The sequence below is a fragment of the Pseudopodoces humilis genome, chromosome 16 (assembly GCF_049639895.1).
Source record: "Pseudopodoces humilis isolate 2021_Gansu_Grassland_sample_001 chromosome 16, ASM4963989v1, whole genome shotgun sequence".
Taxonomy (NCBI): domain Eukaryota; kingdom Metazoa; phylum Chordata; class Aves; order Passeriformes; family Paridae; genus Pseudopodoces; species Pseudopodoces humilis.
The window spans coordinates 16,992,841-17,007,263 of NC_142215.1; the positions used below are offsets into that span (position 1 = coordinate 16,992,841).

Consider the following 14,423-nt stretch of genomic DNA (forward strand, 5'->3'; position numbering starts at 1 on the left):
TCTAGACCGTTCCAACCCTGTGACGTCACGCGCGGCGTCATTCCAGAAGATTCGGCCGGGGCCCGTATAAAGCCCGCGGAAGAGGCGGGGCCGCCGGGATCGCTGAGCGGGCAGCGGAGGCAGCAGCGTTACTTGCAGCGGAGTAACCGCGGTGGTGAGCGCGGCCCGCGGGGCCTCGGCGGGGCGCCGGGAGGGGGAGCGCGGGGTGACTCAGGGGTAACGCGGCGCGATCTCCCGCAGGCACCCACCATGGTGAAGGAGACGGAGTACTACGACATCCTGCAGGTGAAGCCTAATGCCTCCTCCGAGGAGATCAAGCGCGCTTACCGCAAGCTGGCGCTGAAGTACCACCCCGACAAGAACCCCAGCGAGGGCGAGCGGGTACGTGGGGCCGGGGCTGGGCCGAGGCCTGTAGGCCACCCACCCACCCATCGTGAGGCGGCCGCGTTCCCGGCGGCACCTGCGGCCCCTGCGCGGGGCAGGCCCCGTCCGGCCCTTCCCTGAGCCGGGCTCACCGCAGGCTGTGTGGGGCCGCCCGCGGGGGCTCCGGGGGTCCCCTATAGCCAAGCTGTTTTTAAATCCAGTGTACACTCAATCGTAGTTTAAATTCTGCTTTGCTGTTTGTGGAGCGTAGTGCGTGAAGGCTCCCCTATTTCCAGGTCTCTGTTCAGACCTGTGAGCCTCAGCTGTGGCAAAGAGGATGCGGCATTTCTTCATTTTGGATGCGGTGTGTACCAGTTTCCGCGTAGTGAGGGTGGAAGGTTGTCCTTATTGGAGCTGGTTAAAACAGGCAAGGCTGGAAGGATTTCTAGTGTGCCAGTGGCTGCTGTGCTCTCAGACGTTGAAAAGGCTGGTAGTGGATCCAGTTGCGAGCACTTTTGTGCTGGAGGATTTGTGTTTCTGAACGGGATGGGTTTTTTCCAGAGAAAAATGGACTGCTTACACGAGAAGTATTTTATATGCTACCAGCACTGACCTGCTCAGCTGCCTGTGTTGGCTTGGATAATAAACGAGCACAACTGGAGTGCTGTGGAAAACATGAATGATGGGATTGTTTATCTAAAAATGGTCTGCTAATACCTTATTATAGGAATAGAAGGACTATATTTACTATATATATGTCTATAATGCTAATTTACAGAACTTGAGCAGTAGCCTAGTCAAAGGTAACTTTTCCTGCTTTTATTTTGGGCCTGCTTTTTTTGCTTACACCACTTTACATGGCCAGGAATAAATGAAGTTTAAAGTGGAAGTGGTCATTCAAGTAATAGCAAATTGTGTTTAAAAATTCAGTTGGTAATCTCCGTAATAGGAAGTTCTTCATAGCTATTTAAGAAAATTCAATAATTGTTTTGTTAAAGTGAGTGTTTTGATATGTATTTACATCCTTGTGTTTGTGATGAGTAAGCAACGCCAGTGTCTGGTCACATAAATCTGTTGTAGGCGGATGTCCCAGCTCAGCAGGCATGGAGGATCCCTGTGTAGGTCTAGGCTGACTAGCAGTGCTGTGGCCATGAGCAGCTGGGCACCTGCAGGACTTCAGGGATAGTGCCATATTCCTTTCTAAATAGATTTGTTAGAGGTTATAGTATCTGTTGCAACTAACACAATCAACACAATGTAGCTGGCATATACTTACTGGTAAGGTGGATATGACTGAATTAAGCCCACTTAAAACATTGGGAGGTGGGGGGAGAGGGAGGAAAGGGGTGGTTTTCCTGGATAAAAGTACTATTACAGTCTGTTACCCAGGGATTTTCCTTTTGGAAACAAATGCTATAAGAGGGTGCTGTAGTGGCTCAATCTGTAGATGGAGTTGTATGTGAGAGGGGCTACTTTTCCTCTTGGTCATAGCTGTTCAGAGCTTCTTTTTTCTTTTTAGTTTAAACTTATATCCCAGGCATATGAAGTTCTGTCGGACCCAAAGAAAAGGGACCTCTATGACCAGGGTGGGGAGCAGGCTATTAAAGAAGGAGGCCTGAGTGGCGGCAGCTTCTCTTCACCCATGGACATCTTTGACATGTTCTTTGGTGGTGGAGGCCGAATGAATAGAGAGAGAAGAGGTACACAGTTCTAAACAAGTTCTAGAAACTCTTAACCATGCACTTAAGCATAAAACACCTGTGCTATGGTATTGCTGTTCTGATGAGCTTACATAGTGTGGATATTACTTGTTGCAGCAATAGAATAAGTAAATGATGATTTTTCTAGTTACTCTAGCATTAAGATTCTAATAAAGTAGATAACATGGCTTACTTAGCCATAGCCATCTTTTTGCTAAGTTCTATTTATTTTTGTTGAAGGGGGAATGGGTAGTCTGTAGGGGAGGGGGAAACATGAGTAAGTTAGCAGTTGACTTAGACCTCTTTAAGTTACCTTTTTTCTAAATCTGTGCCTCACTTGCTCATATGCTTTTGGGCAACTTGCTTCAAAGGACACCATCAACTTAAACTTCAGTAATTTTAAATCTCATTAAAATATTTGGGAAAAATCACATGAAACTGAGTACAATGTGCTGCCAAAAGCACAGTAAGGTTTTTGTCTTTTTCATGCCCAATGCCTGTTAAAGGCACAAGTAGTAACTTGCTGTAAAATCACTGAAATTATGCTATGAAGTGGCATGAAAATTCATAGGCAGACATAAATAGCAACTTCTAAATTGATAGATGTAAAGCTGGTAGTGTCCTTGCATCTTGCTGTTTCAAGCTTATAAAATCAGGAGTAGGAGCAGGGATAGGGTGGCTTTAATGATTTGCTTAATTACAGCTCAACTTTTATGTTTGGAAATAAATGGGTGGAGCTTAATGGAAGCTGATGGAACTGCACATGCTTTTAAGGGGGCTGAATTGTGTTCAAAGCTTGGAATGAACTCTGCATTTCTTCAGTGAGACTATGCATGAACATTTGTGTTCACAAGAGCTAAACAAGTATTAATATTTCCCTTTTCTTTTTCTAAAGGCAAAAATGTGGTACACCAGTTAGGTGTATCTCTTGAAGACCTGTATAATGGTATTACAAGGAAACTGGCACTGCAAAAGAATGTTATTTGTGCAAAGTGTGAAGGTAAAAAAAAAACAAGTAGTGGTTTCAAACCTCTCTTCAAGGTTTTTTTTTGTGTGTGTGTTGATTATCTGGGGCTGAGAAAAAAGTCTGAAGGCTTTCTTCTCTTTTTTCTTTGCTTGATCCCTGAAAGTCTCCCAGTATGTTTACTTCTTATGCTTATTCAAGAGTAAGTCTCTCAAGCACAGTGTTACTATTTGATTGTTCTAATAGCAAGCTAAAACTCACTGTGAGTTGCAGTTAGGGGTACCTAAATTAAACTTACCTTCACCTAGAACTTGGATGGAGATGTCTATTCTAAAAACTTCTTTAATTGCTGTGGGTGGAAGTCTGGCTTGTGTTAAGCTACCAATTTTATGGTTACTAGGTACTCCCTAATGACAGTCCTCTTTGAGGTAAATTTTAATATGGTCTTCTGTCTTAGTACTCTGTTAAGTATTTAGTAAGCAGATTCTTTTCCAAGTATTAATGGAATGTTTATGTCTTGAATTTGGTATGTTGACAGTTCCTTGGAAACCAGGATTTACTGGGGGGGGCAGGCAGAGTCTAATAGAATAAGCTGTATAAGCATTTTGTTTGTAGAGACTTCCAGCTTGTGGGCTTTGTTTTGTGATGACAACTAAATTCCATTACTGAACTACTCTTAAGTTACTCTAAATATGCTCTTGGAGTCAGCGAGTTCCAGCCTGATACTGTAATTTTTTGAGACTGAGATGCAATTTAACTCTTTTGTCAAAGGTTATGGCGGAAAGAGAGGGGCAGTTGAAAAATGTCCTGTGTGTAAAGGAAGAGGGATGCAAGTTATAGTTCAGCAGATTGGACCTGGCATGGTGCAGCAAATCCAAACTGTGTGTCCAGAATGCAAAGGCCAAGGTGAAAGAATAAATCCGAAGGACAGGTGTGACAACTGCAATGGCTGTAAGGTTGTAAGAGAGAAAAAGATCATAGAAGTTCATGTTGATAAAGGTAAGAACTGTATATTTGTACTGATTCCCTAATAATAGTCTATAATAGTCCATAGCTCTGCAGAGAATAAATGGATTTCTTTTCTTCAGGTATGAAAGATGGTCAGAAAATAGTATTTCATGGAGAAGGTGACCAGGAGCCTGATTTGGAGCCTGGTGATGTCATAATTGTGCTTGATCAAAAGGATCACAGTGTCTTTCAGAGACGAGGGCATGACTTAATTACAAAAATGAGAATTCAACTCTCGGAGGCCTTATGTGGTTTCAGGAAGACAATTGAAACTCTGGACAACAGAGTTCTTGTCATATCTACTAGGCCAGGTATGTCTTTTAAGAGTTCTAAGACTATGTAAACTATCAAGTGATTGCGTATTTAATTGTACCTGGACTGGAGTTTTGGGGGGAAAAGTGTCCTATTTGGGGTTTCCTTTTTCTAACTAGATGATGCAACCAGGTTTACAAGGCACTCAGTTTAATCGGTTCTTTGTTGTTGTTGCTGTTTCTAAAGCACACAGAGTTATTACTAAAGCTGTCAAATACTTCTTAATAAACCTCAGCCCCAGCTAGTGGATAGCCAGGAAAATTAAAGAGGCAAAAACCTTAAATTCTACTAAATTCTCTGTTCATTCACACTGAAGGCTGTGCCAAGAAAAGCTGATTTCTCTTAACAGCAGGGGAAATAGTCTAAATGGCCTTAGTTCTGTACAGGTTGGGTTTAGTTCTTTCCTGTGAATTGGTTACGATCTCCCTGAGGTGCTGTGAGAACACTGCTTGTGAGTGGCTGTGAAATGCCTGTCCCATCACAGCAGCACACTTAAAAGTTCTCCCCTCCATAGGTGAAGTAATAAAACATGGTGATCTAAAGTGTATCTACAACGAAGGGATGCCGGTCTACAAATCTCCAATGGACAAAGGCAGTCTGATTATACAATTTTTGGTAAGCTGTGTGCTCTTCTATTGCCAATATACTCATGTTTGCATATGAATAAATACTCATTTTAAAAAAAATCTGTCAAATTACAGGTCCAGTTTCCAGAGCACTACTGGCTCCCAAGGGAGAAACTGTCTCTGCTGGAGGCTCTGCTTCCTTCACGAGAAGATGTTATGGTTACAGATGAGATGGACCAGGTAGACCTTGAAGATTTTGATCCAAATGAGCAAACCTACCGTAACAGTGCGGGAGAAGCGTATGAAGAAGATGAGGAGGGTCCAAGAACAGGAGTACAATGTCAGACATCTTAAAGTAAGGTGGAGTGGATGTCATTGAAGATGTAAATTTTCACAATGAAAACTGCATGGCTGTAATAGCCACTGCTTGTGGTTTTTGTGTTCAGCAAATTGAGTTGCTGCGCTGTCAGTATCACCTTTTTGTAACTAATTTATATTGTGTTCTTGTAGTCTTTCTATATAAAGCAAATGTCATACAGCTGAGAACCAACTGAGTTGGTATGCATTTTCCTTGCTGTGAAGGTTCTCAATTAATTTCACCTGTGCTGTTTCTATAAGACTTCAGCAATATTGATAGAGGCTAAGTGGAGTGTCTTATGTAAATACTTTCATATTGGAAAATTAATTTCATAGAATAAAACATAGCAGAATAACTTCTAATAAATAGTACTTCACCTTTTCTCATGCTTCTCTTGTTCTTTTCTAAGCCACTCTGGAACCCCCTTTGTTTAAACAAGTTCTTCTAGGCTCAGACTCCTCATGTAGTCTAGATTATTCTCAATATTAAGCTTTGTGTTAGCTGCACCACTCCCACCTGTCTCATTTTGTATTTCAAAAGCATTTTGTGCATGGCCTTGTTTCTGCCTCATAGCCCTCTTCCTGTGTTCTGTGTGTTGAGAGTAGCATTCCTTCAGCTGCCTCTCTGTGTGTGACCTAAGGTTACAAGCTGTCCTCTAATGTTACTTACAAGCAAATACTTCCAAATAAAAGTTCGACCTTTCAGAAGCTCAAGCTTTGTATTTCAGCCTTCCCTAGATAGGGTTTTGACTTCCTCCTAGGCATTGTATACTTGTGCCTTAATGAAAATGAATAAACCGAAACCACCTGCATTGGGTATACTGCTGCTGTTTTATAACATACATGATCGCACAGTACACTGATCCCATTAAAGCTTTTTTCCCTTCTACTTATTTTCTGGTAGTGTTTGTATTAAGCAGGTGCTTCCCTTTAGTGACTTTAAAGCATGATGAATGATCTATATCCATGTACCATGCAATTGTTGAAACAGGTGTTGAACTTAAGTGCTTCTCTTGCAGTCACTGGTCTTAGCATCAGGACAAGCCAAGGCTGTCATTTCCCAAATCTATAACACAGCCTCAGTCATTTTCCTTCTGCTAAAATAAGCTGCTGTGACACTTAGCCCATGCTTTCCAGCTCTGGTCTATTTATGTTTAAAGGCAGGGGCGATTAACTGAGCGGTTACTTCACCCATGACTACATATTTCCAAAAATACTTTTTTTCCAAGAATCAAGACACAAGGACTTGGAGCTGTAGCTTTTATTTTAAAAAATTAAGGCTTTATTTTCTTATGCTAAACAAAATCAAAGTTAGATGATATCAGGTTTTGCTGATCAGTACGAAATGCTTTTATCTTACTAGAAATTTACATAAGACAGTAGCAGTCCCTTGTAACTGCTACAAGAGATTTACTGAAGCATCTGAATCGAGACATTTAAACTGGACAGTCATAAATATGAATTTCTTGGTCATCACCAACAGACACAATTTTGGACCCACTTCCATTGTATTTCACTCCCCAAACCTGTAAATAAGACATATGCAAGTTTATGAAGAAAGGACAAAGAAAAATAATCTTTGTGGCACTCATATTTATTGCAAGCAGTAGAGGAAGGATTATTTAAAAGTCACCTGATTAGAACTGGTGCAGTTCTAACCAGCTCGGGCTGCCGAAGCAGAGCAGGACACTGCCCTCTAGGAGCCTGATGAGTTCCTACAGCCACTCCCACCCACAGTGGGTTACAAGTGGTTACACTAGCCAAAGATACTTGATCAGGGCTGAAGAGTCCTTGCCCCAGTTTGCATAAATAACCCAAGCATCTTCACGCTTGTCCATCCTCTAGCCCTTTCTGAAAATAGTATTTTACAGTACAGGAAAGCAAGAGAGGAAGTATTTGTCATGACACATCATGACAGACTGAAGAATGACCTAATTTATCCTTGAGCTCTTTCAGAGAACTGTTTACCTACCAGTACAAAATTTAGAAAGAATTCAGGTCAGTCCTCTGATTTAAGACAGTTACACAAGCTCTTAAGTGACACCCATCTCCATCAGAATGACATCAGGAAGGGTGAAAGCTACCCAGCACGTTAACGTGAAGTGCAGAATGGGTGCCTTGACAACAGTATGTTTTGGGCAATCTTGTATGCTATTTAGCATTAATACCCAAACCCAGCATTCCCAGTAACTGATACATCTCTGTTTGCCACAGACTGAATGAGATTATACACAACAGCCAAAACAACAGGGGAAATCAAGGACCACTTGGTACTTTAATATTAAAACCCCCATAGCTATAGATAACCGAAAAGGTTACCAGCAAGAAAGTACTAAGGAAGAAAACATTCAAATAAAATCTGGAAGAATATGCTGTGTTTCTTGCTCAGTGATCCATTAAAATATTGTTCTATTTATCACCTGACATTTGGACAAAGAGTAAATGGGTAAATGTCCTTCCCTCACTGAACAAGCTATCACTGAACAAGAAATTAAAACCCCACACTATTACAGACAATGGAGGAGGAAGAACTCCCAAGTTTCCAGGCTGCTTTAAAGCATCTGTTTAGGTAATTCCATCCTTTTAAATAAGTATTTCCACCATTACATATGCACATGCTGTGCTTATTTCTGTCACAGAAATAAGAACAGAGACAAAGGTAACAGAGTCTGGTGAGACTTAGGCCACTCAGGCTTGCCTTTAATTTGGCTTGAAAAATGTTAATTACTTGGAAGAGATTAGCATATACACTTAGAAGTACTACTTCAATATTAAGTGCTAAATAACCACAACTTCTAAAATTTCATTACAGCAAGCTAAAGCTGCATTACTGCAAGTCTGGAGCTGAAGCACCAAGATGAAGCACAAATGTGCACAACTACCCAAGCTCTCCTGGGAACATGCTGACTTAGGGAATAGTAGCCATACCTGATCTTGGTGATCAAAGAAAGTATGGACACAGGTCCTCGTTCCAGCATCCCAAACTTTTACACTTTTATCAGATGAACTGAAAGAAAAATAATAATGATCAATGTTTAAATTAATAGATTAACTAAAGTTTAATGCAAACATGAGAGGGTCTCATATGGTAGACATAAGAAACCCTCTTTCACCCATCAAATACAGGGATGAAGTAGCAAAGGACTGCCTCTTCCACCAGGTTCCATTACCTTTAAAATCAGTTTACTCTTTCAACATCTGCAATGTGTAAATGAAGACTCCCATTTTGGCCAAAAAATTATTTCAGGCAAGTTCTTTGGATAAGGAAATTCCTGTTACATATACTTGGCCCCCCAGCTCCCTCAGCTGTTTTAAGAATTAATACTGAAGTTCGAGTAGATTAATGTACTAGTAGTTTAGGTTGTAATTCTTGATTCAACAGCAATTTCTCAGCTATTTAGAATCAAACTGCCCTTCTCTTAGGTTAGGTGTTATTCACTTGTCAGGAACTACACTGCAGTGGAATGACTTTGTAAAATGCTGTCACTGCAGCTGGTATCACATCACAGATTGGCTTGAATCTTTAAATTTTATGTTATTTCATTACAGACCCCACTGCACACACCTAATTCTTATGATCCATCTCCCCTTCTAAAATCTTTTTTTTTTTTCAGTAATCATAAACAATTAAAAAGCCTCAATACCTGGAAACAAAATGGGTATCATCTGGACAAAACGCTACATTTAAAACCCAGGAGCCGTGACCACTTAATGTGCCAGCCAAGTTTGCATGTTGCCTGTGGAAAGAACATGTCAGCATTTGCTCTGTGAATTCCAGGGAAAAAGCAACAGGAATATACTCTGGCTAGTACAATCAAGAATGGTTCAATGGAAGGTGACTTCTGGACATTTGTTCATCCAAGCTGAACTGGTGTTACAGCAGATCCTGCTTTTCCATTTCAAATAGTTAACATAAAAAGAAGACACAAAGGAGATACACTGGAGGACAAATAGTTTCACCAAAGCCAAAGCAATACAGGTTTAGGAGGTGAAGACCACTGAATCAGGGCCTTTTCCTCCCCAGGGTCTTCCAAGGTATTGCAAGATGCAACAGAAACAGGTCATAAATATAATTTCTTCTCTACAGAACAGATGTTTAGGAAGGGCGAACACAAGTTCACAGGACAGACACATGGAAGAATTAGCTTATTGCCTACAGGCAAATATGAGGAAAGCAATTTGTTTTCAAGTTACAGCTTTTTTCTACCTCTACACTTTTAAAAACTAAGGATGTAGTATTTTATGATTTAAGATTATTTTTTACATAAAAAAGTCACCAAAAGCTGAAAGGAATTCTGGAAAGCCGAGGGTTTGATCTATGTTTCACAGTATCAGCTTCTCTAAACAGTTATTCTCCTGCCAGCAGGGCTGGCAGTCCCCACTCACACGTCGTAGATTTTGATGTAGCCATCGTCAGAGGCGGTGACGAGTAACTGGGAGTCAGGGGAGAAGGTCAGCGAGCGGATAGGCATGGCGTGGCCTGCAGGCACAGGGACACAGAACAGGACTGGCATTCCTCTCACTAAGGCCAGCGCTCAGCAAGCTGTGCCACAACAGCACTGCCTGCTCAGAGACAGCAGCCTCTGAAGCCTCCTTCTCTCTAGAGGCTTCTTCCCACAACAGAAAGTGGAAACAGACAGCAGTTCTCAACTGTGTATATGTTAAGGCATGTCTGCAACACAGAGTAACTAGTTTCCTTCAGCTGTGAGTCTTTATTAGAAATTATGTCATATTTTATAGTATGATTGCATATTTATGTGGTTGGGGTTTTGGTTACAACTGGGCAGAAACTTCACAAACATTAAAAGCCCATTTATCTCTTAGAAAAAAATGCATGTCTTCTACAACATAAAAAGGTGAGTTATTTCTTAGAACAAAAACTAGCTTCAGAACAAATACCCAAAGAAAAACAAAAACCATATGCATGACAGCACACATTTGAATTGGCTTCATGCCCTTGTACTTTTCTGCAATACCAGGAGCTACAACTTAAAAATTTAGTTAAGCATTATTGACTGTATCTTTTCAAAAAGGCATTTATGATGGAAGCCTGAGTTTACAGTGTGCCTCTAATATTTTAAACGATTTAGGTTAAAGCACACTAAATAACTAAATACTGTCTAATGGTCAAAAATGTCAACACACTTTTGCCATGGCTGTTGTAGCTTATTCTGACTTGCATTATATCCTTTAATTTTGTCAGAAATGAGGCCAGAATTTGGGTACTGCAAACAACCAAACCATACCTTCTAGCGTATGCAGAAGTTTTCCAGTTGCAATATCAAAAATATTGATAATGCCATCTATTGCTCCACTGGCCAAGTATTTTCCATCTGGACTCTGTAATAAAACACAAAAAATGTGATTCAACATCTGTGTGCATTTATGCTATGTAAGCCCTGACATTCCCTTGGCAGCTTTTCACAAATAATGATCTTTGCAAGATACCTAGGCTCCAAAAATCCTGAAGACTATAAGCAAGATCCAAATATATTTTCCAGCTGTTCAGGGGGGAAATGTCACCCAATTTGTATTTGGAACTATGGCTGTCACTTAGTATTATTGTAGAGATAAACTGATAGAGGGAAACAAAAATACCTATTTACAACATATTACAGCAATAGCAATTTCTTGTAAGGAATTATCAACTGTGCTTCTTACATATGCAATGCTAAGGATGAACTTTCCTCTGGTGTCCAGAGAATATTCTTTCTTTCCAGTTTCAACACCGAAAATATTTACTTTCCCCACGTGACTTCCTGTTGCAAGATACTGGGAATCAGGCGAAAAAGCCAGGGACCAAGCATCAACTGTATTAAAAAATAAAAACCAGTTAGCTGGATCCAGTTCTTGGCTCTTCTTCAACAGTGGCAATTCTGTCTGCACCTGTTTAGCTGTTTAAGCCCCTAGGAGTGTACAAGCCCATCAGTTACCCCTTCTATGGAGCATATCTTGAACCATTTACTTACATTTAGTAAAAGATTACATTTCCAGTAAGACCCTGATCTTATGAGACCCTCGTGTAACAATCAATTTAGAATTTAAGACTGCATCAGTTAAGTCTAAATTCTTACTTTTTTCCTGGTACCAAAAAATTGAAACTACCAAAAAAGTAACACTAGTATGTAGCAAAGCACAGAAGATGCAGGAGAAACGCAGATACACAAATGTAACACAGACAACATTCCTGCAACTGAATGTAAAAAACCATCATTCTTCATAGCAATGCAATGTATTTATCTGGCACAATATAATTCACAGGTTTTTTTTTTTCCTAAAAGCTTAATATTAATTTCCTAAAACACTGCAAGACTGTTCTTAAATTTTTGACTCCCAGTGGACTCATTAAATACTTGGAATAAGACCTTAGGCCCTGAATTCCAGCTTGGAGAACATTACCACTGTTACCATTGATAACTGTTTTGACTTGCTTGCTCAGGATTGGACATGCTGGATAAAAAAGGATCATATCCACAGTTGAAATTCACTGCACTGTTATGAAGAATATCCAGAGCTCCTTTTTAGATCTATCTGAATAAGTACTTGAATTATTTCTTCCAAATATCCCTTCACCAATACATGTGTAAGAGCAAGCTGGTTTCCATTCTTTATGCATACAGCAAAAAGCCAACTATGTGTACCTGAGAAAGCACAAGAAGTGTGTAAAAATAAATGTAAAATTGTCTGATGCTGCTTTGTGTTGAGTTCATAAAACCTTTAAGACTCCTGCAAATATAGAAAAGATTAAATTCCCCAAAGACCTTAATCTGCTCATACACTCCAATCCCCCAGTGTTCAGTATTTGCCAGGAAGAGTCACACTGTTGTCCTGCAGAGCCAAGCTCAGCACTGTATCTTACCAGGACCAGCATCTATGGACTTGATCTGTTTGCCAGTCTCTAAATCCCAAAGGCGAATGTGGGCGTCCAGGGAGCTGGATGCTGCAATGGCACCCGTGTGGCTGATGTCTACAGACACCACCCCCAGCTGGTGACCCTCCAGAGTCCACTGCAGATCCAGCTTTTCATCGTTCCTTGGATGCAAGGGAAAGAAAAGCCTCGTTAGGAAGTGCTGGGGGTGCTGAATGATCCCCAGCCTCACACAAAACAAACAATTCACATTCCTTCATTTGTTCAACACAAGGCGATCCAAGTCCTCCCATGAAATGTGAAGGGCTACACACAAGCTCTCTGTACTTAAAGAACTGACAAATCAATAATTTACAATATTCCTGCAAAGCAGGTACTTCATCCTAAGTTTGGAAGCCATCCCACCAAAAAATGTGCATCAAACACCAGTCTGTGGGTGCTCACAGAGCTGATGTTCACCTGTGAGCTCAGCACGAAGTGCCATGATTGACATTTTCAGCCACCCCAACCAAGCTAAACCTGTCACAGAAGTGAAGCACATCCTTCACACTGCTTTGCCTGAGAGACAGAATAACTTCTTTGCAAAAGCACACTTCCATAAGGATTATCAGGATCTTTTTTTCAATAAAAAAGAAAGATGTAATTTCCTCTTTCTGACTATTCCCATTATTACTTTCACAGTACACATCTCCAAATGCACTGTCTCATCAGAAAATGCATTTCTTATTCTTTGGTTTAGGAGCACATAAAGTATTCTCTAACATGCATTTTCAAAAGCATTCTCATTCTTTGAAAATGAAAGCACAATGTTGGAGTCTGAGATACAGAGTGTGTGCCCTTTTTTCTGATACTTAGTTTTAAGATCCAGAAAAATCCAGAGTTCTTAGAGAAAAGTTACACACACCTGCATGCCACTACTCCAAGAGAAAGCACACACCAGTGGAGATAAGTTTGCTCAAAGAAGCAGCTGTGTGCCATGCTACCTCTTCCCTAAGGTAACTTCTAACATCCCTGCAGGCTGTGGGAATTCAAGACTGTTCCACACAGAGTATTTCCAAGGCCTAACGCAGGTTAACATGGAGTACTTACCACTTCCAGACCTTCACCAGATCATCCAAAGAGCCAGAGATCACTGTTTCAGACCCATCATTTTTATTTTTTCCCCAGGCAACTGACCAAATGGCATCATCGTGAGCTAGAAGAGAATATAAACACAGTAATTAAAAACTAAGTATTTTCTTTTGACAGAAGATCACAGCCAGATTTGGTAATGCTGAAATGGCTAGCTGTGATGTTGCCAAGAGACCCCCCTGCTCCTCAGGTCTATTGAGTGCTCCGAGAGCCTTGTCACTGTTTACTTTTTTCCAAAACATGCAATCTATTATGCGACCAGCATCACTGCTGAAAAAGCAGCACAGATACCTTTGAGTTACTCAGATTAATGCCTAATATAAACATAACCAGGTCTCCTCACACAGGAGACCTCCTCACATACCTGCCTTTACCACCTTTATATCACCCCAGAACACCAACACTGTTTAATACCGTTAGCGTTTGCTCACCTTGCTCTTGCTTGAAGAGAATACCGTACTAGAAAGAAAAAAATAATTAATATTACACATTACCAGCCTATATATATACATATTTACATACACACACATCTCAAGCCGGCAGTTAGCTTAGCTAACTAATTACCTGTGTGGTCATGTCTTTCTGAAAACAATCCCGACGGCAGCGCTCTGAAAGGAGTTGGACACAGCTCCTTCCGCCGTCGCGCCTTGATGACCTCAGGAACCACCGAGAGCGCCGCCCCCTCCGGCTCCGCGCCCTCTGCCGCCGCCCTGTGGCCGGGAGGCCCAGGCGGACACGTCCCGCCGGCGGGAAGGGCGCGCGCCGCCCTCAGCGCCCTCTGGGACATCGGGGCTGAATTCCCGGCGCCGTGTCCTGACCCTCAGCGCCCTCAGGGCCAGCGGGGCTGAATTCCCGGCGCCGTGTCCTGACCCTCAGCGCCCTCAGGGACAGCGGGGCTGAATTCCCGGCGCCACCTCCTGACCCTCAGGGACAGCGGGGCTTAGCCCCCGGCCCCCGCAGTTGTGTGCCACAGTTTTTATCCTCCTTGCCGCCTCTCACTCGTTCCCTCACACTCACCCATTGAAACCCCGGGCACGGGGCCCGCGCCACCTCTGTCAGAAGCCCCCAGGATTTTCAGTGTGTGGTACCAGTGCCAGCGATGCCCTAGGGTGCTGCGATGGCAGTGATGGTGTAAGCTGTGGGACACGGCACAG

The 14,423-nt window shown here is 41.8% G+C and overlaps 2 protein-coding genes across 2 annotated transcripts; one reads left to right on the forward strand and one right to left on the reverse strand.

Moving 5' to 3' along the window:
- On the forward strand, window positions 1-5,984 carry DNAJA4 (DnaJ heat shock protein family (Hsp40) member A4). Its single transcript, XM_005521409.3, has 8 exons — window positions 1-154; window positions 241-381; window positions 1,883-2,063; window positions 2,959-3,063; window positions 3,799-4,026; window positions 4,116-4,346; window positions 4,862-4,962; window positions 5,049-5,984. The coding sequence occupies exons 2-8, from the start codon at window positions 250-252 to the stop codon at window positions 5,265-5,267; spliced, it is 1,197 nt and encodes a 398-aa protein (XP_005521466.1). The 5' UTR covers window positions 1-154; window positions 241-249; the 3' UTR covers window positions 5,268-5,984.
- A 532-nt stretch (window positions 5,985-6,516) lies between these two features.
- Window positions 6,517-13,919, reverse strand: SKIC8 (SKI8 subunit of superkiller complex). The gene is made up of 10 exons (XM_005521408.2): window positions 13,834-13,919; window positions 13,701-13,728; window positions 13,228-13,333; window positions 12,130-12,302; window positions 10,932-11,080; window positions 10,517-10,610; window positions 9,657-9,750; window positions 8,915-9,007; window positions 8,199-8,277; window positions 6,517-6,796 (listed from the first exon to the last, which is right to left on the reverse strand). Exons 1-10 carry the CDS (start codon window positions 13,843-13,845, stop codon window positions 6,707-6,709), a joined length of 918 nt encoding a protein of 305 aa, XP_005521465.1. The 5' UTR covers window positions 13,846-13,919; the 3' UTR covers window positions 6,517-6,706.
- Between the last annotated feature and the right edge of the window lie 504 nt (window positions 13,920-14,423).

Bases quoted from the DNA above. Each gene is read 5' to 3' on its own strand.
- DNAJA4 (XM_005521409.3), top strand. From the start codon at position 250: ATGGTGAAGGAGACGGAGTACTACGACATCCTGCAGGTGAAGCCTAAT. The intron at 4,027-4,115 runs GTAAGAACTGTA...TCTTTTCTTCAG, and splicing joins AGAAGTTCATGTTGATAAAG to GTATGAAAGATGGTCAGAAA. The intron at 4,963-5,048 runs GTAAGCTGTGTG...GTCAAATTACAG, and splicing joins GTCTGATTATACAATTTTTG to GTCCAGTTTCCAGAGCACTA.
- SKIC8 (XM_005521408.2), bottom strand. The intron at 9,008-9,656 runs GTGAGTGGGGAC...TTCTTTCCACAG, and splicing joins TACATCAAAATCTACGACGT to GCAACATGCAAACTTGGCTG. The intron at 6,797-8,198 runs GTATGGCTACTA...TCTTATTTACAG, and splicing joins TCTTTGATCACCAAGATCAG to GTTTGGGGAGTGAAATACAA.